At 52.7% G+C, this 27,970-nt stretch overlaps 1 protein-coding gene across 1 annotated transcript in view; it reads left to right on the plus strand.

Annotated features, from left to right (window-relative positions):
- Positions 1–1,942: 1,942 nt before the first annotated feature.
- PADI2 (peptidyl arginine deiminase 2) overlaps positions 1,943–27,970 on the plus strand; it is a 47,124-nt gene continuing 21,096 nt past the window's right edge. Inside the window, exons 1-6 of the mRNA XM_004272453.4 lie at positions 1,943–2,144; positions 14,336–14,519; positions 15,482–15,554; positions 22,076–22,137; positions 25,143–25,260; positions 26,838–26,963. Coding sequence (XP_004272501.1) covers positions 2,053–2,144; positions 14,336–14,519; positions 15,482–15,554; positions 22,076–22,137; positions 25,143–25,260; positions 26,838–26,963 — 655 coding nt within the window. The 5' untranslated portion in view covers positions 1,943–2,052. The remainder of the gene's footprint in view (positions 2,145–14,335; positions 14,520–15,481; positions 15,555–22,075; positions 22,138–25,142; positions 25,261–26,837; positions 26,964–27,970) is intronic.

A 27,970-nucleotide genomic window follows, 5' to 3' on the forward strand; every position in this document is an offset into this window, starting at 1 on the left:
TCTTAGGCGCTATGAGACCAGACCGAGGGCGAATTCTTGAACCTTTTTGCGGCTCGCTTTCTTCATCTGTAAAGTGGTGGGGTTATTGGGAGGGTACAATGATCTAATTCCAATGCATGAAAGGTGCCGCTGGAACAGCCCCTGGCACGCAGAAAGAACGCATTAAGGGCCCACTGTTATTTGCTCTCTCCTGGCAATCACCACCTCTGCCTGATGTTATCACTCCCCTGCTCCTGGGATGACCTGCCCAGGCCCGCGTCCGGGTGCGGTGCTTCTTCCCCCACCCTGGGCCCCAGTGGGTGAAATGAGGGTGCTGTGTTCTATGATGTCCAGGAAGGTGGGGACCCTGGCATACGCCCCGTATCTGCCGCATAGTAGGGGCTCAAAAGTAATTCTGGTAGAGGAATGCCAGGACAAGAGCCCACCTCAGAGGCCTCGAAGTCAGCTCTGAGCTGCACAAGTTTTTTACCTCTTTGGCAGGTGGTCACCCTGCCTCCTGATTGGACGGTGCACTCAGCAGCCGCGGGAGCCTATCAAAAGCTACCAGCATCTCCCTGGGTCTGTGCACCTTGAGGACGGATACCCCCTTAGCCCGATTCAGGCCTTCCTCCTTCTCCACCCACATTCCTCCTAGGTGCCGGCTACCCAGGAACAGCTGGGGTCTTAGCTATCTCCTAATTTGGGCTGCCTCAAGGAGGCTGCTGGGGTCAGGAATCTGGGTGTGTCTCAGCCTTGAGCCCTTGTGAGCCCCGACCCTCTTATTCAGACGCACCCCATCCCAGGGTTCCCATCCCCCTAGCAGACATACCCCCTTCCCAAACACGCATCCCCTCCAGCCTGCCACGTCCTTCTTAGAACCTCCGCCCTGTCAGGAACACTTCAGTTCCTGCCCCTTCTACTGAGGACCACTCAGGCTTTTGTGAATTATCTGAACAGGCCCTGGCTTGGCTTCAGAGCTGGAAGGGTCTGGGATTCGGTGGGGGCTGCTTCAGGCTCCCAGTGGGTGTCATTCTGAACCTCAGCCTCCACAAGACACGAACTGACCTCTGCAGGGGCACCGTCCTTCGCCCAGTGGCCCAGGCCAGAACGGTGCCCCCTCACTATCCCTCCACTGGAACATCAATATTTCAGTCCACCAACAGGGGTCAGATCAATCCCCTTCTCTCCAGCACTCTCAGCAGCCCCAGCAGGGGTCTTCATGGACCCTGCCCAGGGGCACCTCCATCCAGGGCAGCCAGATGGCCTCCTTCACTTCCACCCGCAACCATTCCTCGCTGAGGAAGCCATGGCAAGGCTCCCGTCGCCACCCACCAGTGCCTTGACTTGGCATTCTGGCCCTGCAGGCTGTTGAGTTCCCCACTCCCACCCCTCTCCCCACTTTCCCTCTGTAATACTGATCTGATTGTTGGGGGGCTAAGGGGGAGAGGGGGCAGGCTGCATCTGGCTTTCCGGTTTGGTCAGGAAGCTCCCTCTCCTCCTTTCCCCTTAGTTTGCAAACCCCTCCTTTAAGAAGGCTCAGGTCCGGGACCCTGGGCTGGATTAGCGCATCCGCTCGCTCTGAGCCACCGCCTCCTGTCCCCGCCCCTATGACAACTCCACATTTGCATTATCTGCCCCGCAGGGCCGGGGGGCGCCCGGAGGGGCGGTTGGCCCTGTGTCCTGGCGCCGGCCAGCTGGGGGCCCGCTGAAAGTATGTTGAATGAAAGAATGAGCAAATCAACCAGTGAAAGTAGGAAATTGGCAACTGCTGACATCACCCAGACCATGGTGGGGGGAGTGTTGGGGTGGGCCTGGGGGGGAGGGGCAGGGCTGGGGGGCCTGGGGGTGGGGCCCCGCGGGAAGAGTTGTGGAGGGCGTGGCCACGCTTGACGGACGGGCCCACAGCCCACTGCGAGAGGAGGCCGACGGGCCGCTCCGCCCACCGGCGGCAGGATAAAGGCGGAGCCGGGGAGCCGCGGCGCTCGCGGACTGCTGGAGGGGTTACCTGCGGCAGGTGCTCCAGGCAGACCCAGAAGAGAGAGGACTGGCACGGGGCCAGGCACTACGGGGAAGATGCTGCGCGAGCGGACGGTGCGGCTGCAGTACGGGAGCCGCGTGGAGGCGGTGTACGTGCTGGGCACGTACCTCTGGACCGATGTCTACAGGTGAGCCGGGCCTCCGCGCCGGCCCAAGACCCCCTCCGACTCCGGGCTCGGCCCGAAATCTGGGCCCAAGAAATCCTGAGACCCTCGCCAGACTCGGGGTCACGGACAGCCTGCCTCCAGCCCGAGTCGTCCCTCATCCGACGCCCCCGCGCCCAGAAATCCTAAGAACCTTGCCCAGAAACCTGACAGCCCCCAAACTTTGTGTCAGCCTCCCCGGAATCCGGAGACCCTCCCAGACACCCTGACACAGCCCCAGCACCCTTACTACTCCTTTCCAGGCGCCAGACCTTTCACCAGAGTCTTCCCACCTCTCCCGCCCCTCTCCCAGGACGACCTCAGCACCCACTCAGCTTCCCCAGCATCCTTTCCTCTTTCCCTTCCCCGCTCTCCCCTCAGCACCTCCCTTACGCCCTCAGACCCTCCTGGCTCACCACCCGCCTCAGCCCAGCCCCTCCCTCCACTCCCAGATCAGCTGAGCTTCCTCCAGGATTTGCCAGGGGCTGGGGCAGGGCCAGAGGGGAGCTGCCCAAGGGCGGAATCTGGCCCTAGGGGTTGCCTAGGCTCCAGCTTCGCCCTGTGGGGGCTGCTCGTGGTTGCCTGTCACCAGGCACTGGCCATGAGCTCCCTGTCCCCAGATGCCTTCCCCTGACTTCACGCTGGGGTCGGGGAGGGACCTTATTCCCCCAGACCGAGGGTGTGAGGTGGCGTCTTTGTCAGAGGCACTCTCCTGTTCAGGATGCTGTTCCCCCTGGCCCTGTTCTCCTGTCCACGAACCCTGGTGGGGTGCAGGATTTCTGAGACAGCAGGACCTGGGCTGGGGGAATTGAAGTCAGGGATCCCCTGCTACCCAAGTGCAATGCCCCGTCTCCCCACCATGCATGGGGCAGGTCTGGCGAAGGTGTGGCTGGTGTGAATGAAGGAGTGGAGAGTCCAGGGTGGGAGCCTGCAGCCCTCTGTTCCAAGCATTTGAAATGTTCCCCACTGCTGGCGTGGGAGGGGTCAGTGCTGACAGGAGGGAGCATGCAGGACCCAGGGGTGGGGACCCCATGCTGATACCCTTGGGCAAGTCCCCTGAGCCTCTCTGTGCCTTGAGCTAAGCTGGAAGTGCCAAAGTGGCTTACTGCTCCCAAATCGTTCTGTCATCTGGAGCACCCTGCCTCTCTCAGGACCCCCACCAAACCCCATCCCTGTGTCTTCCCACACATCCTCCCCAGCCCATTGTCTCTGTCGCCTCCAGTGGCCCTGGCGGCCCTGCTGGCCCGTCTCTAGCCTCTTCCTCATCAGGCACTGGTCTTCCCTGAGAGCAAAGGGCCTGGTCACCATGCAGACCAGGGACCCTCTCCACTCATTGGCCCCTGGCTTCAGTTGTCCACATGTAAACCCCAGGGGTGGTTTCTGAAGGTCATAACACAAAACTGGAGTGTGGTCCAGGCCTCAGTGGCCTGGGAGCGCTCCCCTCCCTTCTCCACCCCCCGAGTCCGAACTAGGCACTGCCAGGGAGTGGGACGGGAGCCAGGACACTCAGGTCTCTAAGCCTCAGCTGTCACCATACCCGCCTGTTTGTTCACTGCGGCACTTTCAGTGCATCCTGAAAGGCTGGCATGGTGCCTCCACTGAGGGGTGGGGAGTAAAGAAGGGGTTCAGGCTCAGGCCCCCTGCCCACCCTCTGTCCTGGCAGAGAGAGGCCCAGCCCGCGTAGGGGCAGGGAGCAGGGGAGATGTGGACTCTGGCAGGGGGCAGACATGTGACGATCCCCTTTGTCCTTTCTCAAGAAACCAGCCGCAGCCCCAGCGACCCTCACCTCCCACCTGCACTTCACCTAAGACTCTCCGCCACCCCCAAGAGAAGCAGTACAGTCTAGACCAGCGCTGTCCAGCGGAAATAGAATGCAAGCCACAAATAGAGCCACATGTGTAATTTTTAATTTTCTAGTAGCCACATTTTTAAGGTTAAAATAAGCAGGTAAACTTAGTTATAATAATATATATTTTATTTAACCTAATATATCCCAAATATTAGCATTTCAGTATGTAATCAATATAAAAATTATTAATGAGCTAGTTTACATCCTCTTTTTCTTGCTAAGTGTTTGAAATTCAATGTGTGTTTTATATTTACAGCCCAGCTCTATGCGGACTCACCGCATTTCAGGCACTCGATAGCCACAGGTAGCTGGTGGCCACTGTATGTGCTGAACAGCGCAGGTCTAGAGCAGCGCTTCTTAACCTCGGCACCAGCTCATTTGGGGCTGCATCATTCTTTGTCGCCAGGAGCCGTCCTGTGCGTTGTAGGATGTTTAGCAGCATCCCTGGCTTCTAACCCCTGGATGCCAGTAGCAACTCCCCAGTTGTGACAATGCCAGCAGTCCCTGGCGGGCCAAGTCACCTCCAGTTGAGAACCACTGGTCTAGTGGACAGAGGCCCCTTCTGAAACTAAGGAGACTGGGCCATTGTTACTCCTGATAGCTGTAGTGGTAAGAGCGGCTGTCAGTATTAATAGCAGGAGATATTAGTGAGCACTTACAGGCCAAATGCATTATCTCCTCTCTTCCTCTCCACAGACCTTGGAGGCTGTGCTAGGATCATCCTATTGTGTAGATGAGGAAAGTGAGGCTCAGAGAGGTGAAGCCATTTGCCTGATATCACACAGGACTCAGGTCTAGTTCCGTGTGGGTCAGAACTCAGGCTCTGAATCTCCACTCCAGCCTGTGTGACCCTAAAACTAGCAGGTTGAACTGGGTGCACCTCTCAGCATGTGTCCCTCCCACCCTCCACCCAGGCCATGAGCCCACTGCCCCCGGAGACTTCACCCACTTCCAACTGACCCTCCACTTCCCACTGAGCCCGTCCCCACCCAGACACAGGTCCTGACCCAAGACCCCACATGATGCCCCAGGGGCTCCAATCTCCAAGGAGACGCCAAGGGACAAGGTCTGGTGGACCCTGGGCCTAGTTAGTGAGGGAGTAGTGTCTTGACCCCTCACTCCTGAGTCACAGAGGCAAGTGAAGAGACCTCAACACCCACCCCTTTTCCCAAGGGCTCTGGGCCGCCTTTCCTGAGATGTACACACGACCTCCTTCCCCTCCAGACACACAGCAGGGGCCTCGCCTGCCCCTTCCTCAGCAGGCCCTGAAGGTCACCCTCCCTCTCCCAGCAAAACTGGTCCTTTGGGGATGATGACCTGACCCAGCCACATTCTGAGTAATGGCAAGCTATAACTAGATGTGCAGAAAAAAGGAAGTAGGATTTTTTTTCTGGAGATTTCCTTGGCGATCACTGTTGAAGATACTTGCTGTTTCCTTCTACCACCCCGAAGTGTACTTATCTTAGGTCTGGCACATGTACGCCTTGTCGCCTCACAATCTCCCCTGATGGTCCCTTTAGCTGGCAGCCGTTTCTCCACTGGGGCTGGCCTGGGTCCCCATCTGATTCTGGCTTGGAGTTGGAGAGAGGACATTGAGTGAGCGGCACCCCCGTGTCGGTTTCACCCTCCCCGCTCACCTCGGCCGGACACCCCCCGAGCCTGGAGGGATTGGAGAAGGGGCAGCCTCGGAGTAAATTAACGGGGTGATCGCGCTCTGCCCGACTCTCCCGCAGACTAGGCTGTGCAGACAGCTTCTCCTATCCCTCCCTGGTTCACGCGTCTGTCCTGGGGCGTGAGAGTTCTCAATTGGGCAGGTGTCCCCTTCTCCCTGGTGGAGAGAGGTCAGGATCCGTACCCTGAGGTCTGCAGGAGCTTCAGAGCAGAGACGATGGTATCAACTGTCTCTTGCCTCTCCAGGGCTTTCTCCTGGTTACATTTGACTCGTGATGAGCCCATGAGGTAGGAAGTAGGGGTGATCCTGTGCCCCTTTCTCTGAGATACCCTAAGGCAGAGGCTCGCCAGCCATTTCTCCCGGCAGGGTCTTGCCCATCACTCTCTGGCAGAAGATAGGAAAGGTGGTACCAGGGCAGGAATTCCTAGACGTCAGCATAGCAAAATGCTGGAAAAACAGGGCATGGGGCAGTTCCATATCCTGCCTTGGAGAGCCTGCCGAATCTAAATTCATCCCCATCTCGCTCCCTCAACTCACTCAGACCCCCTCTCTCTGTCTCTTGGTTGGTCTGAGTGTTTTAGAAGGTATCCTTAGGCAAAGGCCAGGGAGGGTCAGCAGTCCGGTCTGAAGCAACGAGGACGTGGCGCCTCCCCGTAGGGCGCCCGGCCCCATCTCCTGCCGACTCCCCTGCGCGCATTCCACTCCGGCCACGTTGGTTTTGTGGATGCTCTCGGCCCTGGAATGCGCCCCCCTCATCCCCACCTCAGGGCCTCTGCAGGTGCTGTTCCCTCTGCCTGGAACACTGTCCCCCACACCTCTGCGAGCCTGGCAAGTCTCAGCTCACGTGACCTCCTCCAAGCAGCTTTCTTGACTCCACCCCATTTCGCAGTGCCCGACCCAAAGCCCCAGTCACTCCCTATCTCCTGACTATTGTTTTTATCTTTGCAGATCTTATTATTTACTTCATATTACTAGCTAACTTATTCTGTACCAGGCAGCCTTCTGGGCACCTTGCACATGCATCTCACGTGTACTTAATAATTTACATGTGTTTAAACCTCACAACAACTTTATGAGTTAGGAACTATTTTGGGGGAAACTGAGGTAAGGGATGTTTGTCCAAGATGGCACGGCTGGTAAATGGCGGTAGTGTGGAGACCAGGCCCGTGACTCTCTGCCGGACCGCCTGCTAGGGCTCGTGTTTTAGGCTCGTCCTCTCCCTGCTCACTGTCTTCCTTCTTCCTGTGAGCTTCCTGCCCTCAAGTCACTGAAGGGCCCCTTGGCTGGCTGAATGGATGGATGGCTGTGGCCAGGGATGCATGTGGACTGGCCTATCGTTGGCCTGTCACTGGGCTCTCCACCCTCGGCCTCAAGGGATGGATACCGTTGGACGGGCCGGTGGAAGGTCAAGGGCATGTGGCCGAGTTTGGCCAGAGCAGCACTTGCTCCTGAGAGAATGACAGGAGGTGGCATTCAGGCCAGGTCAGGTGGCCCCATAAATTAGGACAACACCCAGAGCCCTCGACTCGACAAAGGAAGCCCTGCCAGGAGCTGCTCCAGGGCCTGGGCATCAGGCTGGCTCCCGGGCAGCGGCAGGGTCCTAAGGGGCAGCTGGCACCTGTGGTTCGAGCCCACAGCCCCCTGCACGGCTGGGGTCCCTGAGAGCCTTGCCTCCCTACCCACAGGGCCTGAGCACAGTGGCAGGGGCTCACCCCAGTGCCCACCCCCGGCTGGACAGGCACACCTGTTCAACTTTGGGGGAGGCCAGTTTTCGGAGACAGCTCTGTCTTGCCCAGCCGGGCCCAACCCCATGCCTGGGGCTTTGACCGGCCCAAGCCTGCTTATGCTGGTCACTCACCCAGGAGCCCAGGGCAGGAAGCCAGCCTTTGGTCTCCCCTCTCTGGACCTCTGAGCCCCACGTGCAATATAAGTAGGGGGCTTCTCATTTGATCCTCTCCTGAGCCAGGCCTGACAGTCCCCCTCCCCCGCCAGGTGTCCCTACCTGAAGGACCTTTAAGGAGGACTGTAACCTCTGGATCCTCTCCCAGGAACAGAGCAACCAGGCCCGGAGCTCAGAGCACTTGAGTTTACCCCACACCCTGCCCATCTCAGTCTGTCCCTGAGACTCAGAGCAGGTGCTTGCCCTCTGTGGGCTTCAACATGCTCATCTGTAAAATGGGATGACATTAATACAGGCCTCGTGGGGTTATCGAAAGGATGGACTGAGGTCACGTGGGCCAAGGGCATGAAACAGTGCCTGGTACATAATACTCAGTAAGTGGTTATCAGGAGTTAGTATTGGGTTTATTATAATATTATCAAAACAAATAATAATGAACTATGGCCTCAGAAAGTTTATAACGTTCATGGGAGAGAAATGTTGAACAAGTGTTAAGTGTTGTTTGAAGCACCAGCAAAGGGAGGGAGAGATGAGTCCTGGATCATAATAGGATCAGGGAAGACTCCCTGGAGGAGGTGGCAACCTAGCTGAAGGGTGGACAGGGGTTCACAGTGTGACCAGGACAGGCCATGCAGGAGCAAGTGTACCTGGCAAGAAAGTCGGGACACGTGGGGGCAGAAAGGGCATAGTTTCTGTAGCCTGGAGTGTAAGACTAGAGGGCGGATACATTTAAACTGGGGCTTTGAATGCCAGGCTCAGGTGTTAAGCTTTGTTCTGCAGGCAGGAGGGAGTCATTGAAGGTGTCTGCGGAGGGAGTGACCATAGATTAGATTGTTTCTTCCCTCAGCAGAGGGACCTTGGGCAGCTGGAGGCACCAGTGCCTAGTGAGAGAGGCTGCTGAGCTTACCAGGCACAGAAGAAGGCTGGCTGAAGACAAAAGTCATGTTTCGTCTTCACCCATCCCTGTCCAGACCAGCTACCCACCCCAGGCCTCCAGCCACCACCACACCAGGCGGCTCCTGGAGGGTGCTCGCCATGGGGTTGCACGCCAGGTTGGCACCCACAGACCCCCTCCGATTCCTGCAAAGACCCAAGGACAGGGTGTTAAACCCAGCCTGCCAGGAGCTGGGCTCACTGTGGAGTAAGCCCCGCTGGTGTTAACAAGGCCCAGGGCAGGCGGACAAGCTGGGAGAGCCAGGTGCCAGCGAGCAGCAGGCACGTACTGCCCTCGAGTCCCAGGCTGAGTGAGCATCCCAGCCCCGCAAGGCCAAGCTGGTGACCCTCCCCACTGACTGAGCGAAGACCAGAGAGGCTGACTGGCTCCCTAGAGGCCACACAGCATTTGTGGGGCTGAGCAGATATTAGGTCACAACACCCAGAATTCTCTTGGGCCAGGCACAGTGAACATCCCTCTTCTATCAATACATCTGACACTACTTTCCAGTCTTGCTCAATGTTCCTTTGGTTGACTCCTGAATCCATTGCCCACCCTGCACCCTGGTGGATCTGTCTGCAGTGCAAAAATGATCACGTCTCCCCTGCTCAGAAGCGTCGGTGCCCGCAGGAGAATGGCCAGCTCCTTGCCATGATCTGGGTCCTCTCCCCCCACCCCTCTCCCTCCCCTTTGCTCCCAAACTCCAGCCACGTTTACCTCCTTCCAGTTTGTTGAACATGCTGGGCTAGCTTCCACCTCAGGCCATCACCCAGGCTGTCCTTGCTGCCTGGAAGTCCCTGCTCCTCTTCCTCTCTTCGCTTTGTCCAAATTCAGCGGTTCTCACACTGGTCCCCAGACCAGCAGCAGCAGCATCACCTGGGAGCTTGTTAGCAACGCACTTTGCTCCCACTGTATATGTGTATCAAGTCATCCTGTCATACACTTTAAATACATACAATTGTATTTGTCAGTTTTTCCTCAGTAAAGTTGGGGGGGGGAGAGAAATGCAGTTTCTCTGGCCCCACCCACCCCATCTGCTGAATCAGAAACTCTGGGGGTAGCCCGACAACCTGTATTTTAACAGGCTCTTCAGGTGTTGCCGATGCAACTCGAATTTAAGAACCACTGATTTAACTAATTCTTAACTATCGTTTAGAGTGTAAAATTTAAACCTCAACTCAAATGTGCCACTTCCTCCACGAATCCTTTCTCGACCTCCAGGCGAGGGCTTCATGGAACCCCATACGTCTCCTTTAGAGCAATTTTCACAGCTGTAATCACATAATTGTGTAATCCGTCGGAAGTCCTTCTCTTCCACTGGAACATTTGCTCCATGGGCCCCGGGAACATATTATCTTTTTTGCTCTACCCCCCAGGACCTAGTATACGCCTGGCACATAGTAAGTGCTCAATAAATACATGTTGAGTGAATGAATGACCACATAAGCAAGTCCCCTCTTCCAGCCCTTCCTGCAGCAAACATTTACTTACCGTGTGTCTGTGCTAAGCCAGGTGCTGGAACAAAAAGAAAATCCAATCTCTACCTTCAAGGAGATAAACTGCCACAAGGGGAAATAAACATGGATGGAGACAAATCAATTGAGTCGTCAGAGAGGGATGGGCAGTTGCCAGGCAGAGAAGTCAGGGGAAAGCACTACAGGTAGAAGGAGCAGCATATGCAAAATGCATGGTGAGATGAAACTATGCAGGGAGTTGAGAGGGTGGGAGGAGTTGCAGGAAGTGAGGCTGGGGAGTCCAGTTGAGATGCGGTGGCTGAATGCCGCTGGGCGAATACCAGGCTACAGAGTTTGGATTTATTGTTTGGTAGACACTGAAGAGCCATTGAGTATTTTCAAGCAGGCAGGTAACCTGATTTCTCTTTTTTTTTTTTTAATCACTCTGGTAATACAGTTTGGGAAACCAAGAAGGGTGGGTCCATTCATTCGTTTATTCCCAGAATATATATTGAGCATGGTCACGTCCTGGGTACTGGGCTATGGGGGGCAGTGCAGATGTGGTCCTAGCCTGTCCTTCCATCTACATATCTTTAGCCTCTTTTCCATAAGCAGGAGGTCATGGCCACCACCATCCCTGCTCTACTTCCCTCCGTAACTTCCTAGGCCCCTCCCTGCAGCATCCAGGGACAGTCAAGGTGGCGGCAGCCCCTGGCTCTTGGGTTTCTGCAGGGGATTCTGAGAGGTTCTTCCTGGGGAGGGAGGGAGGCAGCCATCCGGAGCCAAGGGGGACAGCCACGGGGGACAATAGATGCCTTTGTTGCTTCTGCCAGGGCCGCTGGAAGAATAGTTGTTTGCTCAGCTCAGAGCAGGACTGGTGCTGGGGTGGGAGGGTGTGAGTCCCCAGAGCTCCAGTGTGGGTGGGGCGTTAACCCCCGAGCCTCTGCAGCCTCCTCTAGTTTCTAACTGGCTCAGAGGAATGAGGGTGGCAGGAAGCATCACTTATATCTCACTATTGTCAGAATCGAGGCCCTAAAGATTATCCTGCCCTGTGAGTTTATAAAGCCATTTTTTCTAAATAGAGTTGTATGCAGAAACCCATTATATGAGACAAGATGAAATAATGTGACTCTGCTTAAAGGGAGGGTGGGGATCTGGCAGAGAGATCCCCAGCTTTTCAGCACCTCCTCCCTACCCCTTTGTCCAGGCCTGCCCGCTCTGTGCTCCCCAGACTCCAGCCACCTCTGACCTGGTCCCATTCTCTCATTTTACACTTGATGAAATTGAGAGAGGAGAAACGCCTTGCCCAAGGCCACCAGCAGGTTGATGGTCAAACCCAGGACTTGCACTAGGGGAATGTTTCCTAGATCTGAGCCTACAACTGCCCAGACTCCCGTAATTTTTACCAAAAGCATATTCTACCTCTAGTACCATTAACTTAAAAATTTTCTTTAAACCAACTCTTATTTTTGTTATAACTTTAAGTGGAGATCTTATATGATTACCATAAATGCCCAACCTTTATCACTTGCCATAAAAGATAATACATTTAATAAATACATAAGTCTTCTTTTAAATTGTGCATCCATGTGCCACCTAAAAGCATCTCACATGGGTACCCACACCTCCTTTTGGGATTTGCTGCCTGGAGCTGCTAAAAGGCTCACCTCTGTCCTGCTCAGCTCCACCCTCTTTGCTGAGTATGTGTGATGTGCCAGCCGTGTGCTAGGCCCTAGAGGAGACCAGACCCTGCCCTTGGGGGCTTACAATCCAGAGGAAGACAGTCACCCGGGGTAACACCATGAGGCAAAATGCAGGCACCCCGTTCCCCCGTCCCCGCCGAAGAATGAGAGACAGGAGGGATGGGCGGTCGTCCTGCATCTTATGGGTCAGCAAGTGGACACTCAGAAGGAGCGAGGGACACACTCAAGACCCCCTCGGCAAGTCAGCGGCAAAATTGGGCTTGAACCCATATCTTTTGCACATGTGCTCCCAATCCAGGGTTTCTACCCAGACTCTGTGCCTCTCCTAATGCTGGATGTGAATGGAGGGCAGCAGACCACAGCCAACAAGTGTCCCCATGATGGGCTGAGGAGTTTAGAAGGGGACAGACAAGAAGCAGAGTGGTTCTGGAGCTTCTCTTACAAGCTCCTTTCCCAGCCCTGGACACAGGCTGCCTGACCATTGCCCAGCGGTCTCTCCTGCCAATGCCCGAGACCAGTGGTCTTTGCCAGTAACTCCCACAGTCTATGGCCTGGATCAAAGAGACCCTGCCTGGGGGCCTCTGCAAACTCACACTCAGGGCCTTGGCCATCTCATCCCAGGGCTCTAAGCACCAGAGTGCGTTGCTGCACATCTAGACCAGTGGTTCTCAAAGTGTGGCCCCTGGACCAGCGGCACCAGCAGTTCCTGGACGCGTGGTAGAAATGCAAACTCTCAGGCCCCACTCCAGACCTACTGAATTTCCGAAATGCTGAGAAGGGGCCAGGCAATCCGTGTTTTGACAAGCCCTCTGGGTAATGCTTTTGCTGCCACTGCTACTGCTCCTGAACCTTGAGAACCACTGGCCTAAAGCTCTCATTCAACCCTGGTCACTGTTTACAACTTCAGCTGCCCCTCAGGCATGCCAGCCAAACTCTCTGGGAATGGGATCCACAGATCTGTAGCCTTCAAAACAGTGAAGATTTAAACAGCACCCCCTGATGATTCTGATGCCCGATCACAGTGGAGGACTCTTCGGGAGCCCAGGAACACCAGACCTTCAAAATAGCAGATGTGCCTTTGAGGCAGACACTTGTACCTGTATCTTAGTCCCAAATCCCATGAGAATCCACCCAAATCCCTCTGAGCCCTTTTCAGCCTTTAGGAACCTTCAGACGGGGGGCTGGAGATTTAGCAAAACTGGCAGCCCTGGGTACCTTCCTCCTCTATCTCCCCGTCCTGCCTGTTATCTCCCCTTAAGCCAGTGTCTTAATCTGCTTGAGCTGCCGAAACAAAATGCCACAGGATCAGTAGCTTAAAAACAAAAAATTATTTCTCAGAGTTCTGGAGGCTGGAAGTCTGAGATCAGGGTACCAGCATGGTTGGGTTCTGGTGAGGACTCTCTTCCTGGCTTGCAGCCAGCCGCCTTCTGGCTGTGGGCTCACATGGCCCTTCCTCGGTACACGAGAGATCACTGTCTCTCCCTCTCTCTCTCCCCCTCTCCTCCCTCTGCCTCTTCTTACAAGATGACCAATCCTATCAGATTAAGACCTTACTCTCATGACTTCATTTAACCTTAATTATCTTCTAAAGCCCTACCTTCAACTACAATCAGATTGGGAGTTAGGGCTTCAACGTCTGAATTTGGGAAGAGTGAAACATTCAGTCCATAGCAAGCAGCTCAAACCAGTTCGTTTTCTGCCCTGAAATCTTGATGGCTTTTCAAGAATTCCAAAGTTATTTCCCTTTCAATAGAAAACCACTCCAGAGCCCCAAGGAATGACTCTCAGAGAGAATTCCAAGCTGTGAAATCTGTGACAGAAAGTAGGGGTCTTTGTGAAAGAGCCAGCCCACGCTTGCCCCTTGAAGACCCGAGTTCCAGGCTTCTTCTCTGTGCAAACCCAGCACTTTGACACCTGCCTCCTCTCTATCAGCCGAGGTCTCCTGGCCTTCAGCTCAGACGCTGGACAGGGGTTGGGAGACAGGGTTCTAGGCCTGGCACTCTCTTTGGAGCAAACTCATTCCTCTGTCTGAGCCTCAGACCTCCACCCATACAGTATCAGGTGGCTCCCAAGCTGGTTGCCTGTCAGAAACACGAGGAAGCGTGTTAAGAATTCAGATCCCCAGGCCCCACCCTGGAACATTCTGACTCAGTGGGTACAGGATTGGCCCAAGGAATCGGTAATTTTTTTTTTAGGCCAAAAGATGTTTTCATTAGAATACAGTGATTTTTTAAAAAATTAAAGTATAGTCAATTTACTATGTTTCAGGTGTACAGCAAAGTGATTCAGTTATATCAGTTATATGTACACATATATGTGTGTATATAGTCTTTTTCAGATTCTTTTCCATTGTAGCTTATTGCAAGATATTGAATATAGTTCCCTGTGCTATACAGTAAGTCCTTGTCGTTTATTTATTTTACATATAGTACTGTGTAGCAGTTAATCCCTAACTCCTAATTTATCCCTTCCCCCACTTAAGGAATCTGTAGTTTTAGCAAGTGCCCTCTTCACTACCAGGTGATTACAGTATAGCTGGGTCCCTAGGGAGACCAGGCAGCCTGGGAGTGTCCTTGCAGCCTCGTCCCTCCAGGAGTCTTCTCCTGAAGCCCCTTGTCCCACCTGCCCAGGAATCCCCGTGACTGCCCTCCTCTCTCCATACAGCGCAGCCCCAGCCGGGGCCCAGACCTTCAGCCTGAAGCACTCGGAGCGCGTGCAGGTGGAGGTGGTGCACGACAGGCAGCCTGAGGAGGTGGCCGCCGACGGCAAGCAGCGCTGGCCTCTCTCGCCCAGCACCACGCTGCGGCTCACCATGAGCCAGGCGAGCGCCGAGGCCAGCAGCGACAAGGTACCGTGGCCGGGGAGGCGCCCCTGCGAGGGCAGCGGGAACTGGGGACCGACGGTGCTGGCATCAAGACAGGCTGGACCAGCGCTATTGATTGAAGCAGCATGAGGGCCACACGCGTCATTTTATGTTTTCTAACAACCACATTAAAAGAGCAAAAAGAAACAGGGGGACTTAATTTTGATATTTTTTCCTTAACTCCATCATCAAAATATTATCATTTCAACATGATATCAATGTAAAAAAAGTAACTAGCTTACATTCTTTTTTCACATCAAGTCTAAATCTGCTGTGCATTTCACACCTGTAGCACATCTCAGTTCGGACTTGCTACATTTCAAGTGCTCAATAAACATTCGCAGCTAGTGGCTATGGTATTAGACAGCCTGTTGTTAGATCATAGAATGATGACTTCATGGCAGGTTAAAATCGTGTGCTGCTGAATGACGAACTATTAGAATCATTGGAAGTTACAGCCACAAACATCCTTGGTCTCATCATGTATCAGACGGGATGCTGAGCGCCCACGCAGCAAAATGATTTCCCCAAGTGCTGGAGCCGAGACCAGACTCTCTCTTCCCTAAGTTCTCTAATTATGAACTTCACTGTGTGCCCCATGTCATTGATGACGCTGGGCGTTATCCAGTAAGAGCAACCTAAGCCCCATCGTTGCTTGGCGGCAGCTAGACACACACCAAGGCAGATGTGCGGCCCCCACAAGCAGCAAAATGCACCATGCAGATGCACTCTGAGAAAGGGGAGTCCCATATCTAGTTGGATAATCTGAGAAAAACAGCCCACCAACCCAGGAGTACTTCCTGGAGGAGAGGGTTCAGATGTTTAGAGAGGGTCAGCTTGACAGGCTGTGAGGTGTGAGGGAGGGAGGTGGTCGTTGCAGATCTTCCTGCCTGTGATCTGTGATCTCTGCCCTTCTTTCCCTCCCAATGTGTCCCCTCCCTGTCAAGGTCACCGTCAACTACTATGAGGAGGATGGGGTCACCCCCATCGACCAGGCTGGGCTCTTCCTCACGGCCATTGGTGAGTTGACATGGCTATGGCCTGGGTGCCTTTGTTCCCCAGGGGCTGGCATTGCTGCTCTTCTCAACGACACTTGGGCTGTTTTCAGTGCTGCTGACCTGGCACTCAGAGCTTCCTCTGAATAATGCAGGCCCGAAAAGTGATGCCACACGTGCCCAGGCCCTTATGTCCTGGGGTGGGGATGCTGCAGGAGGAGGCATGCCTTGGTCTGCCAGCAACTCACCCCAATGTCAGGGTCCGCATCGCAGTCTCTGGGGGCCATGGAGGAGAAAGAGCAAAGTCTGTTCCTCTCCTGCCTCTCCCCTGCAGCCTGGAGAAGAACTTGCCTCTCATAGTGAGGGGAATGACCTGTCTACAAAACCTGTGCTATCCTCAACAATCCAAGCTACACACTTGCCTTCCCCAGACCCAGCCCAGGGACACAAAGATGCAGCCTGGGTCCTTAACTCACCTAGTCCAAGCCCTTCATTTGATTCACAAGGACACTGAGGCCCAGAGAGGTTAGGGAACTAGTTCAAAGTCACACAGCAACTCAGTGGCAGGTTGGGTCCAGAACTCAGGATCATTCCCCTCCTGGGTTCTTCCCATTTGCAATGCACTCCCCTGCCCTGGATGCCAGGGCACGTAGGTTGTGGTCTTCTGAAGCTTCATTCACTCGACTCCTCTGCAGTGGAGGTATTACTTTTTTTAATTTTAAATCAGATAATGTTTAAGCCAGGGCGACATTTCAGTGGGTCATTTTGTCCATCCAGCTTCAGTTTCACATTGATAGAGTGGCCACATGTCAGGGGGAGGGAACTACCAGTTACTGAGAGTCAACTATGTGCTGAGTGTTAAAAATAACAATGTCTATTTTCTGAACACCTGCTCTGTGTCCGGGACTTTGGTGAAGAGGTGGCATTTATTGAGCACCTACAGCGTGCCAGGCTTCAGTACTAAGTGGTTTACTATCATGATCTCAATCTATTCTTACATCTATTCTGAGAATGCACACTAGTATTGTCCCCATTTTACAGATGAGAAAAATTAAGGCTCCTAGAAAAAATAAAACGAACAAAAACTTACCTGAGCCCACAAACCCTGAAAGTGGTTTGTGGGACACCCCACCATTTCAATTATCTCACATCCTCCAGGGGTCTCAGAACTGTCCCCACAAAACAACTAGTTCCCAAGCCAGCCCCTCCTTCTCCAACCCTGTGTCTTTAGCCACTGAAGCAGGCTCAACAGCAGTGCTCTCCTGCTTCTGAGCTTATTCCCAAACGGGCTTCACTGCTGGCCACCTGCCCTTCTTTCCGCACCGAGGGAGTGAGTACCTGGCCTTGGGGGTGGGGGGTTCCTCAGGACAACCTCGGGGGGCCTTGGGAGATGAAACCCAAACCTCCCGGGTCGCAGCTGAGGGCTGGCACGTGTGTCCACCTCACGGGCACACAGTGCCCCCAGATTGTCTCAGGTGACCGTCCCTGAGGAAACCTAACCCCACAGAGACAAGGACACCTGAGGACATTAGCAGGAAGGGCAGTGGCCAGAGGCCTGGCAGAGAAGGGAGATGCCCAGGGGCTGACGACACCACTAACGAGACTTCCACCCTAAAGCATGGCAGACTCGGGATGGACGGCAAAACAGTGCACTGTAAGGAGGCAGGGCTCTGCTAGGAGACTCCAAGCTTGTGCTCGGAGCAAGCCTGTCAGGGTGCTGCAGGCATGAGAGTCCGAAGATACCAAATCCGCACGTGATGAATGACCAGGCTCATCCTTCCGGGGTTCCGAGGCTGTGCTCTCACTGAACAATGATTTCTTTAACTGCCCCAAGTTCCAGATATTTAGGTTCCGTGGGTCAGTGAAGTGTCCCCTCTTCCCCACCCCCCACCAAAAAATAGTAAATCTGACCATTTTGACACTTGGCCAGAAAGAAAAGACAGGAATAAAACCATTTACCATCAATTATCACCATCATTTTAACATTTTAACACCTAAAGAGTAGGCAGGGCATAATCTCAGAACAAAAAACAGTCGTTTACATTGCAGAAATAAAGCTTTATAAAAAACTCACCCCATTGAACTTGCGTTTCCTGTTCCACCAGCAATCCTAGTGAAAATAGGGTTTCTTTTGAGACCCACTGGTCTATCTGACCCCTCCGGGTCCCATATTCCCTCAGGCATCTACCCCAGGAGCCCCTGAGCCCCATGCCCTGAGTAATCATGCAGGGGCAACACCCCAGAGGCAGGAACGCTCTGAATGTCCCAGGATGGTGGGGCTGCCCCCAAGGATGTATCTGAGTCTGTCTCACCCTAGTTCTGTGCTGAGTCCACGCTGAGCCAAAAACATCCCTGACTTCAGAGTGGACAGTGTTCTGGCTCTGCCTCGTCCAGCCACATTGTGACCACCACGCTGAGCCTGTTTCCTCATCAGCAAAATGCGATTCACGGTGCACTCTTGCACAGTGTTTACAAGGGTTCAGTGGGATGGTGCATCCCGAGGGCCTGGCGTGGGCTAGGTGCTCAGTCGATGCTCTTTGCTTTCCTCCCTTCCTCTTGGGGCAGTCCATTTTCCCTCTGCCTGGATGAAGCTGAAGAACCTTCCTGTGCCTCAGTCTTCCTCCTGGGATTCGAGAACGAAACTATAATGCCCTTGGCCAAATCAGACTGTGGGTCTTGGTCCCAGTCCTGCCAAAAACCTGTTATATGCCCTCCCCCTCCAGACCTCATTTTTTTTTTTTTTTTTTGGCTGTACCACACAGCTTGCAGGATCTTAGTTCCCCAACGAGAGATTGAACCCGGGCCCACGGCAGTGGAACTGCAGAGTCTTAACCACTGGACCCCCAGGGAATTCCCTAGACCTCCTTTTTCCCAGCTATAAAATGAAAGTTTTGAGCTCATTGATCCCTGAGGGCCTCTGAGCCCCCAGTTAGGGCTGATTTGCCAAGCCCTCCAGGTTAAGGGGGAAAGTGGGAGGGGAGGGATCTCGGAGGGAGGAATAATCTCACCCTCTTTGCTGTGGTCCTGGCAATGAGAGCAGTACATGTACAGGAGCCTTGAGAACTTTTAGCATCAGCCTAAGGCCCTCATTCCTTGCATCCCCTCCGGAGAGCTGAGGATAACTGCCCTAGTTGGCTGTTGGGGAAGAGAATCCTTCCTCCCCAAGCTGCCCTGTTAGGCAAGAAGGCCCGGCACCCTGCCACTGTCCATGGGGGCCGGAAGCCCGCCAAAACTCTTATGCCTCTGTGTCGAAGCCGAGGCAGTGTTTTGATTCTCAGGGCAGACTGCCTTGAACCCAATCCCAGTGACATTTCCAGTTAATCTGCCCCATACCCCAGGTGCCATCTGACACCTTGGGGCTATTCTGGGGAGCTGAGGTAGGATTCAGAGCCTCTGGGAAATGTCTGGACCCCAGAGACCCTGAAACAGATGTCCTCTCCCTCCTCCCCCAGGGAAAACAGAGCCATCCCGGGAGGCCAGAGCCCTGCGCAGACCATGCCCGCCCTGCTCCCGTCCCCACAAAGACCATCCCTTGGAATCTAGTTAAATTGGACATTGGGGGAAGCTTTGAAGGGGAGAAGTCCTTGAGGGATGGCTTATAGCTTGAGGGTGTTTCTGAGGGAGGGTGGAGGGGAGAGGAAGCCATTCCAGTTGACTGTGAAGTTGGGTCATGGGTCATAAGAGAGAACGTGTCGAGCACCGTGGGAGGTCGGGAGGTGGGCGATAAGGGAGCCCCATTACGCAATGCCTGAATTTCATAATGGGAAGTCAGTGAAACTTGTCTGAATTTAATAAACCCAGAAAGAGCAATAATCATGTTATTCAGTATTATAGAGATTGCCTCAGGCAGGTGAGGGGACGGGCTGGACAAGGAACTCCTGGGTTTTTTTAGAAGCTATTTGGTACTCTTTGATTTTTTTTTGTTTTTTGCACTGTACAAGTATTACATTGATTTAAAAAATTTAATTTAAGAAATTCATAGTGGGGAGTTCCCTGGCAGTCCAGTGGTTAGGGCTCGGTGCTTTCACTGCCTGGCCTGGGTTTAATCCCTGGTCAGGGAACTAAGATGCCGCAACCTGCGCTGCACGGCCAAAAAAAAAAGTAAGTAATGAAGTAAAGCACAATGAAGTGCTTCATAATTTCTCTCCTGTGCCCCACTGCTTTCACAGACCACAGGATCCGTGATGTGGAACCATCTTGCAGCCTAGAGACCAAAGCCACACGGCTGCCAGGGTGGGGAGGTGGCCAACTTCCCTGAACTTCACGGGAGCAAGTCCTGGTCTTGAAAGGCAGGCTTGGGTTTTGGAAACAGCCCAGGGTAGAGATCAGCCTCAGACAGTGGAGGGAACGGCCAAAGGCAGGAGTCTGGAGTCAGAGACCCGAGTGGGACCCCTGGCTCTGCACTCTCTGGGGACTTCATGGTCAATGCCCTGCTGGGTGTCTCTGTTTCCTCATCTGTATGGTACGGGTGGCTGGGTGGAGAGGGGGGCAATTGAAGGGAAAACACACATGGGAAGTGCTGTACCGTCCACAAAGAACTATACGCACAGGAGAGATTGTTATCTTGAAAAGCAAAGAGTGATTCCTGGAGGAGGCTGGGTCTGCAGCCGGTCCCCAGGCAGGAGCTTCAGGAAGCCAGCCTCCCCGAAAGGCAGCATTCCCTAGGGAGTGTCCCGCTGGAAAGTTCATGAAGGTCTGGGAGCCAAAATCAATATTGTTGCTCCAGGACCTTGTTGTTTATCCATCCTATATATTACAAGTTTACATCAGCCTCTTTAACAGTAGCTGGTGGTGCCGCCTTTTTGGCTTTCTCCCTAGAATTCTTATCCTGCACCAGCCTCCCAGCTCATCAGCCCAATTTGCTGACAGGTGACGTCTCCAAGTCTGGGTTTGCTCACCTGTAAAATGGGAACAATATTTATCTCATAGGACTGGGGGCTTCTTGGGAGCAGGCACGGGGCCCTGATTGCCCACCACTGGTCCCCACGACTTGTGTGGTGCGTGGAACACAGTAGATGCTCAACAGTGATTTGCTGCGTGAATGGGATCAATGGGAAGAGTTTATTTAACTATTTCCTATAGCGCCTGACAGTGGGGCTGCAGAGGTGGGAGTGCTGCCTCTCCAAGGACCAGGTGCCCTTAAAGCCCCCCCGCTCCTACCTCCTTCAAAACCCAGAAGAGCCACAACCAGGGTTAAAAGGGAATCGGACTGTGGGCAAAGGGAGGCCCCGAATATAATACCCCGACTTAGGAGAGAGAGAGAAGATGTTTCTGCCTCTTCAGGGAGAGAGCACGCCTGCCAAGGGGACTGCCCAGGAATCCATTCATTCCCACCCAACTCCTACCTCGGTCCAAGTCATGCTCAGCATGAGGCCGAGCCCACTAGGCAGTTCGGGGCCCTGAACCCAGCTTAGCTCATGTGTCGCGCCCATCACCTTCCCAACAGCTCCCCTGCCCCGCCCCATCGGTCTGTAACTCAGGGAGCCATGTTGCCTTCCAAAGGACACTTGGCAATATCTGGAGGCATTTCGGTTGTCATAGCTGGGGGGAGTTACTGGCATCCAGGGGGCAGAGGCCAGGGATGCTGCTTAACACCCTGCAGTGCCCAGGACGGCTCCCACAGCAACGACAACAAAAATCCGGCTGAAAGTGGCAGTAGTGCCCACCATTGCAATTAGGGCAATTCATCTAACTGGAAAGGGCCCCACTTTTCAGATAAAGAAACTGGGGCTCAGAGAAGCTGTCTAACCTGCCCAAAGCCACACAGCTTATAAGTAGAGAACCAAGGTTGAAGCCCAGCACCGTCTGGTACTAAACCTTGGGCTCATTTCAATGCCCCACACGGTCCCCACAGCAGGCCGAGGGATAGAGAAGGTCCCTCCCCCAAGAGAAAGGATAAACAGGGACCCTGCAGTGGATCCTCTATCTGGTGGCCTGGCCTCTTGGGCACCCTCAGATCAAGAGGGGTTGGAGACCCAGTTTCCCACCCAAAGTAAAACCCTCAGTCCTTAGAGGTGGGCCCTAGACCACCAGGAGTTCTGGGAGAGAAACGCACACACGTGCACGTGTGCACACACGCCTAGGGCAGACTAGGAAAGGCAGGTAGGGAATCCTATGAAAGTTTTCAAAATATGAGCTTCGGTTCAGACCAGACGCAGTGTGTGCTTCAGTTCTGCTAATGCGACCTGTGTGCCCCTGCGCATGTGACTTGGCCTCTCTGAACCGAGGCTCCCAAATCTGTCCAGTGAGGCTCATCCCATCCACCACCCAGAACTGACTGAGGAACAGTAAAGGGGTGAGAGACCCCTGACCCACCTGGCAGCCCCTCCAAGAGCTGCGCAGTCTGCACGGTATCTGCTCGTGTTTCCATCCCGCAGTGGGGGCTGTTGAGGTAGGGGGTTGGCTAAGATGCCCTCAGCAAGGCACTCCCCTTCTGGGAACCAATCAAATGGGTGAGCTGCACCCTAATCCCACCCTAATCTTCCTCCTGTCCCAGCCCCACCCAGTCTGGCAGGCTCAGCAACTCACCCATGTGTCTGTCCCCAGAGATCTCCTTGGATGTGGATGCAGACCGGGATGGCGTGGTGGAAAAGAACAACCCAAAAAAGGTACCTCGCTACAAGGGCAGACTGAACGGGGGGCTTCCAGGGCCAGAGCCCCAGGCTGGGTCCTGCAGGCAGCCGTGGTCCTCCCAGCAAGCTTCAACAACTGTCATTTTACAGATGAGGAGACAGGTTCCCAGACACACACTCCAATGACAGAGCCCACCAAGGAGCAAGCTCCTTAGAGGGACAGCGATGGAGCAGGTTCCCGAGTCCCAGTGGCTCCCATCCACAAGATGGGGACACCCAGTTCATAGAGTTGGTGGAAAGGATGAATGTCCTGCCACAGAGGAAGTACTGCCAAAGCATTTGCTCTTATTATTTTGCCTTTTTTTTTTTGGACCATGGGGAGCAGAAGATTGCATTAATCGTTTCCAATTCAAGGCACATCATCTTTAATGGTGCGTGCACAACCCCTCTCCCGTTTTTAGTTTTTCATTTATTCATTCATTCGTTCATTCGTTCATTCATTTATTCTCTTTGATCCTGCATTCCCCACTCCCATTCTGCTCCCCTACGAAGGAGCACTTCAATGGTTTTAACACATCACTTTCTGTTCTTGTGATTCTTGCGAAACATGCGGTGTGGTTTGTGTGTGTGTATTTTTAACATGTGCAGACAGATAGCATTGTGTTCTCCAAGTCGTTGATTCCTACTTTTTCCTCAACCCCATTTTTAAGCTCTGCTGGTTTTGCTCTATGCACATCCAGGCTTCTTTTTTCCATTTTCTGCCCTTGTATGGCATTTAAATTTTTGCCATGGCCATACATTACTTTTTTTTTTTTTTTTTTTTTTTTTTTTGCGGTACGCGGGCCTCTCACTGTTGTGGCCTCTCCCATTGCAGAGCGCAGGCTCTGGACGCACAGGCTCAGCGGCCATGGCTCATGGGCCCAGCCACTCCGTGGCATGTGGGATCTTCCCGGACCGGGGCACGAACCCGTGTCCCCTGCATCGGCAGGCGGACTCTCAACCACTGCGCCACCAGGGAAGCCCCCATACACTTCTTTTATAATAACAACGTAAAGTCTGGTTTAAATTATATGGAGATGGATACTTTAAAAAGCTAAATAAATACAGCCCATTGAGAAGCCTGGGGCCTAGCAGCCAGCTGCAGACTCTCTGCATGTCCTCAGGCCTATAGGGGAGCCCATTCCCCCAGCCTTCTTAGGGGGCTCTGCCCCAGCCCTGCCTTCCTGAGGGCAAGGCAGCCCCACACATATGTTCTCTGTGTCCATGGCCAAGCTACGTGCCAGTAGGCACCACAGAGGCCTCTGAGACATCCAACCTCCGCTGAGGAGCTGGGGAGTCACCCAGTCCCTGTGGGTCTGAACTTACCCAGGCTTCCTCCATCTGGGCCAGTGAAGTTTCATACGTTCTTTACTCATCCCATAAATATTTTTTTAAATTTTATTGAAGTATAGTTGATTTACAATATTGTGTTTAATTTCTGCTGTACAGCAAAGTGACTCAGTTATACATGTATATATTCTTTTTCATATTCCTTTCCATCATAGTTTATCCCAGGATATTGAACATAGTACCCTGTGCTATACAGTAGGACCTTGTTGTTTATCCATCCTATATATTACAAGTTTACATCTGCTAACCCCAAACTCCCACTCCTTCCTTCCCCCACCCCACCTCCCCCTTGGCAACCACAAGTGTATTCTCTATATTTGTGAATCTGTTTTTTGTTTCATAAATATCTTCATTTGCATCATATTTTAGATTCCACATATAAGTGATATCATATGGTATTTGTCTTTCTCTTTCTGACTTACTTAGTATGATAATCTCTAGGTCCATCCATGTTACTGCAAATGGCATTATTTCATTCTTTTTAATGGCTGAGTAATATTCCATTGTGTATATGTACCACATCTTCTTTATCCGTTCGTCTGTTGACGGACATTTAGGTCATTTCCATGTCTTGGCTATTGTGACTAGTGCTGCTATGAACATAGGGGTGCACGTATCTTTTTGAATTATGGTTTTGTCCAATATATGCCCAGGAGAGGGATTGCTGGATCATATGGTAATTCTATTTTTAGTTTTTTGAGGAACCTCCATACTGTTCTCCATAGTGGCTGCACCAGTTTACATTCCCACCAACACTGCAAGAGGGTTCCCTTTTTATTTTATTGAAGTATAGTTGATTTACAAAGTTGCGTTTAATTTCTGCTGTACAGCAAAGTGACTCAGTTTGACATATATTATATATGTATAGTCTTTTCCATTATGGTTTATCTCAGGATATTGAATATAGTTCCCTGTGCTATACAGTAAGACCTCCTTGTTACCCATCCTATATATAACAGTTCTCACCTGCTAACCCCAAATTCCCAATCCTTCCCTCCCCCACCCTACCTCCCCGTTGGCAACCACAAGGCTGTTCTCTGTGTCTGTGTGTCTGTTTCTGGTTCATAGATAGGTTCATTTGTGTCATACTTTAGATTCCACATATAAGTGATATCGTATTGTATTTGTCTTTCTCTTTCTGACTTACTTAGTATGATAATCTCTAGGTCCATCCATGTTGCTGCAAATGGCATTATTTCATTCTTTTTAATGGCTGAGTAATATTCCACTGTGTGTGTGTGTGTGTGTGTGTGTGTGTGTGTGTGTGTATTATGTTTATTTATTTATTTATTTATACCTTTATATCTTCTTTATCCACTCATCTGTCAATGGACATTTAGGTTGTTTCCATGTCTTGGCTATTGTGCTGCTGTGAACATAGAGGTACATGTATCTTTTCGAATTACAGTTTTGTCTGGATATATGCCCAGGAGTGGGATTGCTGGATCATATGGCAGCTCTATTTTTAGTTTTTTGAGGACCCTCCATACTGTTTTGCATAATGGCTGCACCAGTTTACATTCCTGGGTAGTGGCTGCAAGAGTCTCATACTGGGTCTGTCTCTCCAGTGTCCTATGGGGTCTGCGCTGGGGTTGAGAATATCTGTCAGAAGATAGAGAAGACAGCACTGACCTCTCTCCTCGCCAATGCAGGCATCCTGGACCTGGGGCCCTGAGGGGCAGGGAGCCATCCTGCTGGTGAACTGTGACCGAGACACACCCTGGTTGCCCAGAGAGGACTGCAGCGATGAGAAAGTCTACAGCAAGGAAGGTACCACAGAATCCACACTTGAGCTTGGGGTGGGGAGCAGGGAGGAGCAATGAAAGCACTTATGATAAGTCTTGGGCTGGGCCAAGGGTGAGGCAGGTGTGACCTTGGGTCTCCTGAGGATGGTGGACTCAGGTATCCACTCCTGCTAAAAAACAGACAATAAAACTATCGATATAGTTCAATTGGAACCATGTTTTTTTCTTTTAAAGTTTTTTTGTTTGTTTTGTTTTGTTTTATATATTCTTTTATTTATTTTTGGCTGCATTGGGTCTTTGTTGCTCTGCACGAGCTTTTTCTAGTTGTGGTGAGCAGGGGCTACTCTTTGTTGAGGTGCGCAGGCTTCTCATTGCAGTGGCGTCTCTTGTTGCAGAGCACGGGCTCTAGGAGTGCGGGCTTCAGTAGTTGTGGCACGCGGGTCCAGTAGTTGTGGCTCACAGGCTCTAGAGCTCAGGCTCAGTAGTTGTGGCACACGGGCTTAGTTGCTCTGCAGTATGTGGTATCTTCCTGGACCAGGGCTCTAACCCGTGTCCCCTGCATTGGCAGGAGGATTCTTTTTCTTTTCTTTTTTTTTTTTTTGCAGTACGCGGGCCTTTCACTGCTGTGGCCTCTCCCGTTGCGGAGCATAGGCTCCAGACGCGCAGGCCCAGCGGCCATGGCTCACGGGCCTAGCTGCTCCGCGGCATGTGGGATCTTCCCAGACCGGGGCACGAACCCGTGTCCCCTGCATTGGCAGGCGGACTCTCAACCACTGCGCCACCAGGGAAGTCCCTGGAACCACGTTTTTTTTTTTTTTTTTTTTTTTTTTTTGCGGTACGCGGGCCTCTCACTGTTGTGGCCTCTCCTGTTGTAGAGCACAGGCTCCGGATGCGCAGGCTCAGCGGCCATGGCTCACGGGCCCAGCCACTCCACGGCATGTGGGATCCTCCCGGACCGGGACACGAACCCGTGTCCCCTGCATCGGCAGGCGGACTCTCAACCACTGCGCCACCAGGGAGGCCCCTGGAACCACGTTTTTTAAGAAGTTGTACATATGTAGAAAAAGGAGCAGAAGGAAGTTCCCAAAAGGTTATAGGAAGTCATCTGTAGTGTTGGAGATAACAACTACTTCTTATGCTTTTTCATAATACACAGGCTTGAGGTTTGCTTTGTCCTGATTATAAAAGTAACAGGCCAACATTCCAGCCACAATTCTCCTTTGTTCTTTTAATTAAGATATAATTGACACACAACACTAAGTTTAAGGTATACAGCATAATGATTCGATTTCCACACATCATGAAGTGAGTATTACAATAAGTTTAGTAAACATCCATCATCTCATATAGGTACAAAATTAAAGAAGTAGAAAAACAAAATTGTGATAAGAACTCTTAGGATTTACTGTCAACAACTTTCATATATAACATACAGCCGTGTTAATTATGTTAATCATGTTGTACATTACATCCCTGGTAACTTATTTATCTTACAACTGGAAGTGTGTACCTTTCGACCACCTTCATCCAGTTCCCCCACGCCCCCACCCCGCCCCAACGCAATTCTCTTAATTCTAACCTCCTCATGCATCCACCCCTCAGACCTCAAGGACATGTCCCAGATGATCCTGCGGACCAAAGGCCCCGACCACCTCCCCACCGGATACGAGATCGTTCTCTACATTTCCATGTCGGACTCGGACAAAGTGGGCGTGTTCTACGTGGAGAGTGAGTGTCCCCAGCCTGGCCCTCCTGCAGTTCCCATCCAGTCAGTGCTCTCTGAGATACCCCTCGGGGGCCCAGCTCCTCCCTCTAAGGCTCCCCAGACCCCTCCCCTTAGTAGTCACAGGTGCAGGTGACTGGAGAGGGCCAGCTTCTTGGTAATGGTAACCAGGACCACCGTTGTCCTGTGAAGTCAAGAGGACCCGTGGGATAGATCTCTCCTCCCTCAAAGGAGTTGGCAGTGACAGATTTATGTGGAACCCCGACGAGTTCCACGTGAACCAGGGGAGGAAGGGCTTTTGAGGTCCATCTTTCCCAGAATCACATCACCTTCATGATACCTGAGGCAGGTACCCACTCCCTCCCACCCCCACCAGGTGTTTTCTGCTCATCTCAGACTTTCTGAACATGAGAACTGCCCCTGACTTTTAAAGAGCCCGTGACGATGCTGTGGGCACCTTCAAGGAGCGGAGCCCTTGTCCTCTTGCCAAGGACAGGGCCTCCTGGGTCCCCAGTGAGTCAGGAACGTGCTTCTGCCATGGAGCTAATCCCCGCAGCTGCCTGCTCTGTCTCGTTCCTTCTGTGAATCGGTGTCGAGCCCCCTCAGTGCCAGGTGCTGGTCTCAGCGCCGGGATCCCTGGGTGAACTCTGCCATCACACCCTGCCCTCGGGAAGGAGACGGTCTAATGAGGAAAGCACAATTGGAGGAAATGACACAGACCAAGCAGTAGAAAACGGCAGGGGCAAAGGCGAGGCACCGCTAGCCTAGATGGTCTGGCAAGGCCTCTCCGAGCAGGCGACATTTGAGTTGAGAACCAAAGCAACCATGAGAAAGAACCAGCCGTTCATGAGCTGAGGGAAGAGTGTTGTAAGCAGAGGGAACAGCGCGTACAAAGCCCGGAGGAGGGAACCAGTATTGGAGGAACAGACAGAAGACCGGAGGAGGGAGATGTGTTGGAGTCAAGGTCAGCGAACTGGGCAGGGGCCAGCGCATGCAGAGAGGGCTTGCATTT

This window comes from Orcinus orca, chromosome 1, assembly GCF_937001465.1.
Source record: "Orcinus orca chromosome 1, mOrcOrc1.1, whole genome shotgun sequence".
In the NCBI taxonomy this organism is placed as follows: Eukaryota; Metazoa; Chordata; class Mammalia; order Artiodactyla; family Delphinidae; genus Orcinus; species Orcinus orca.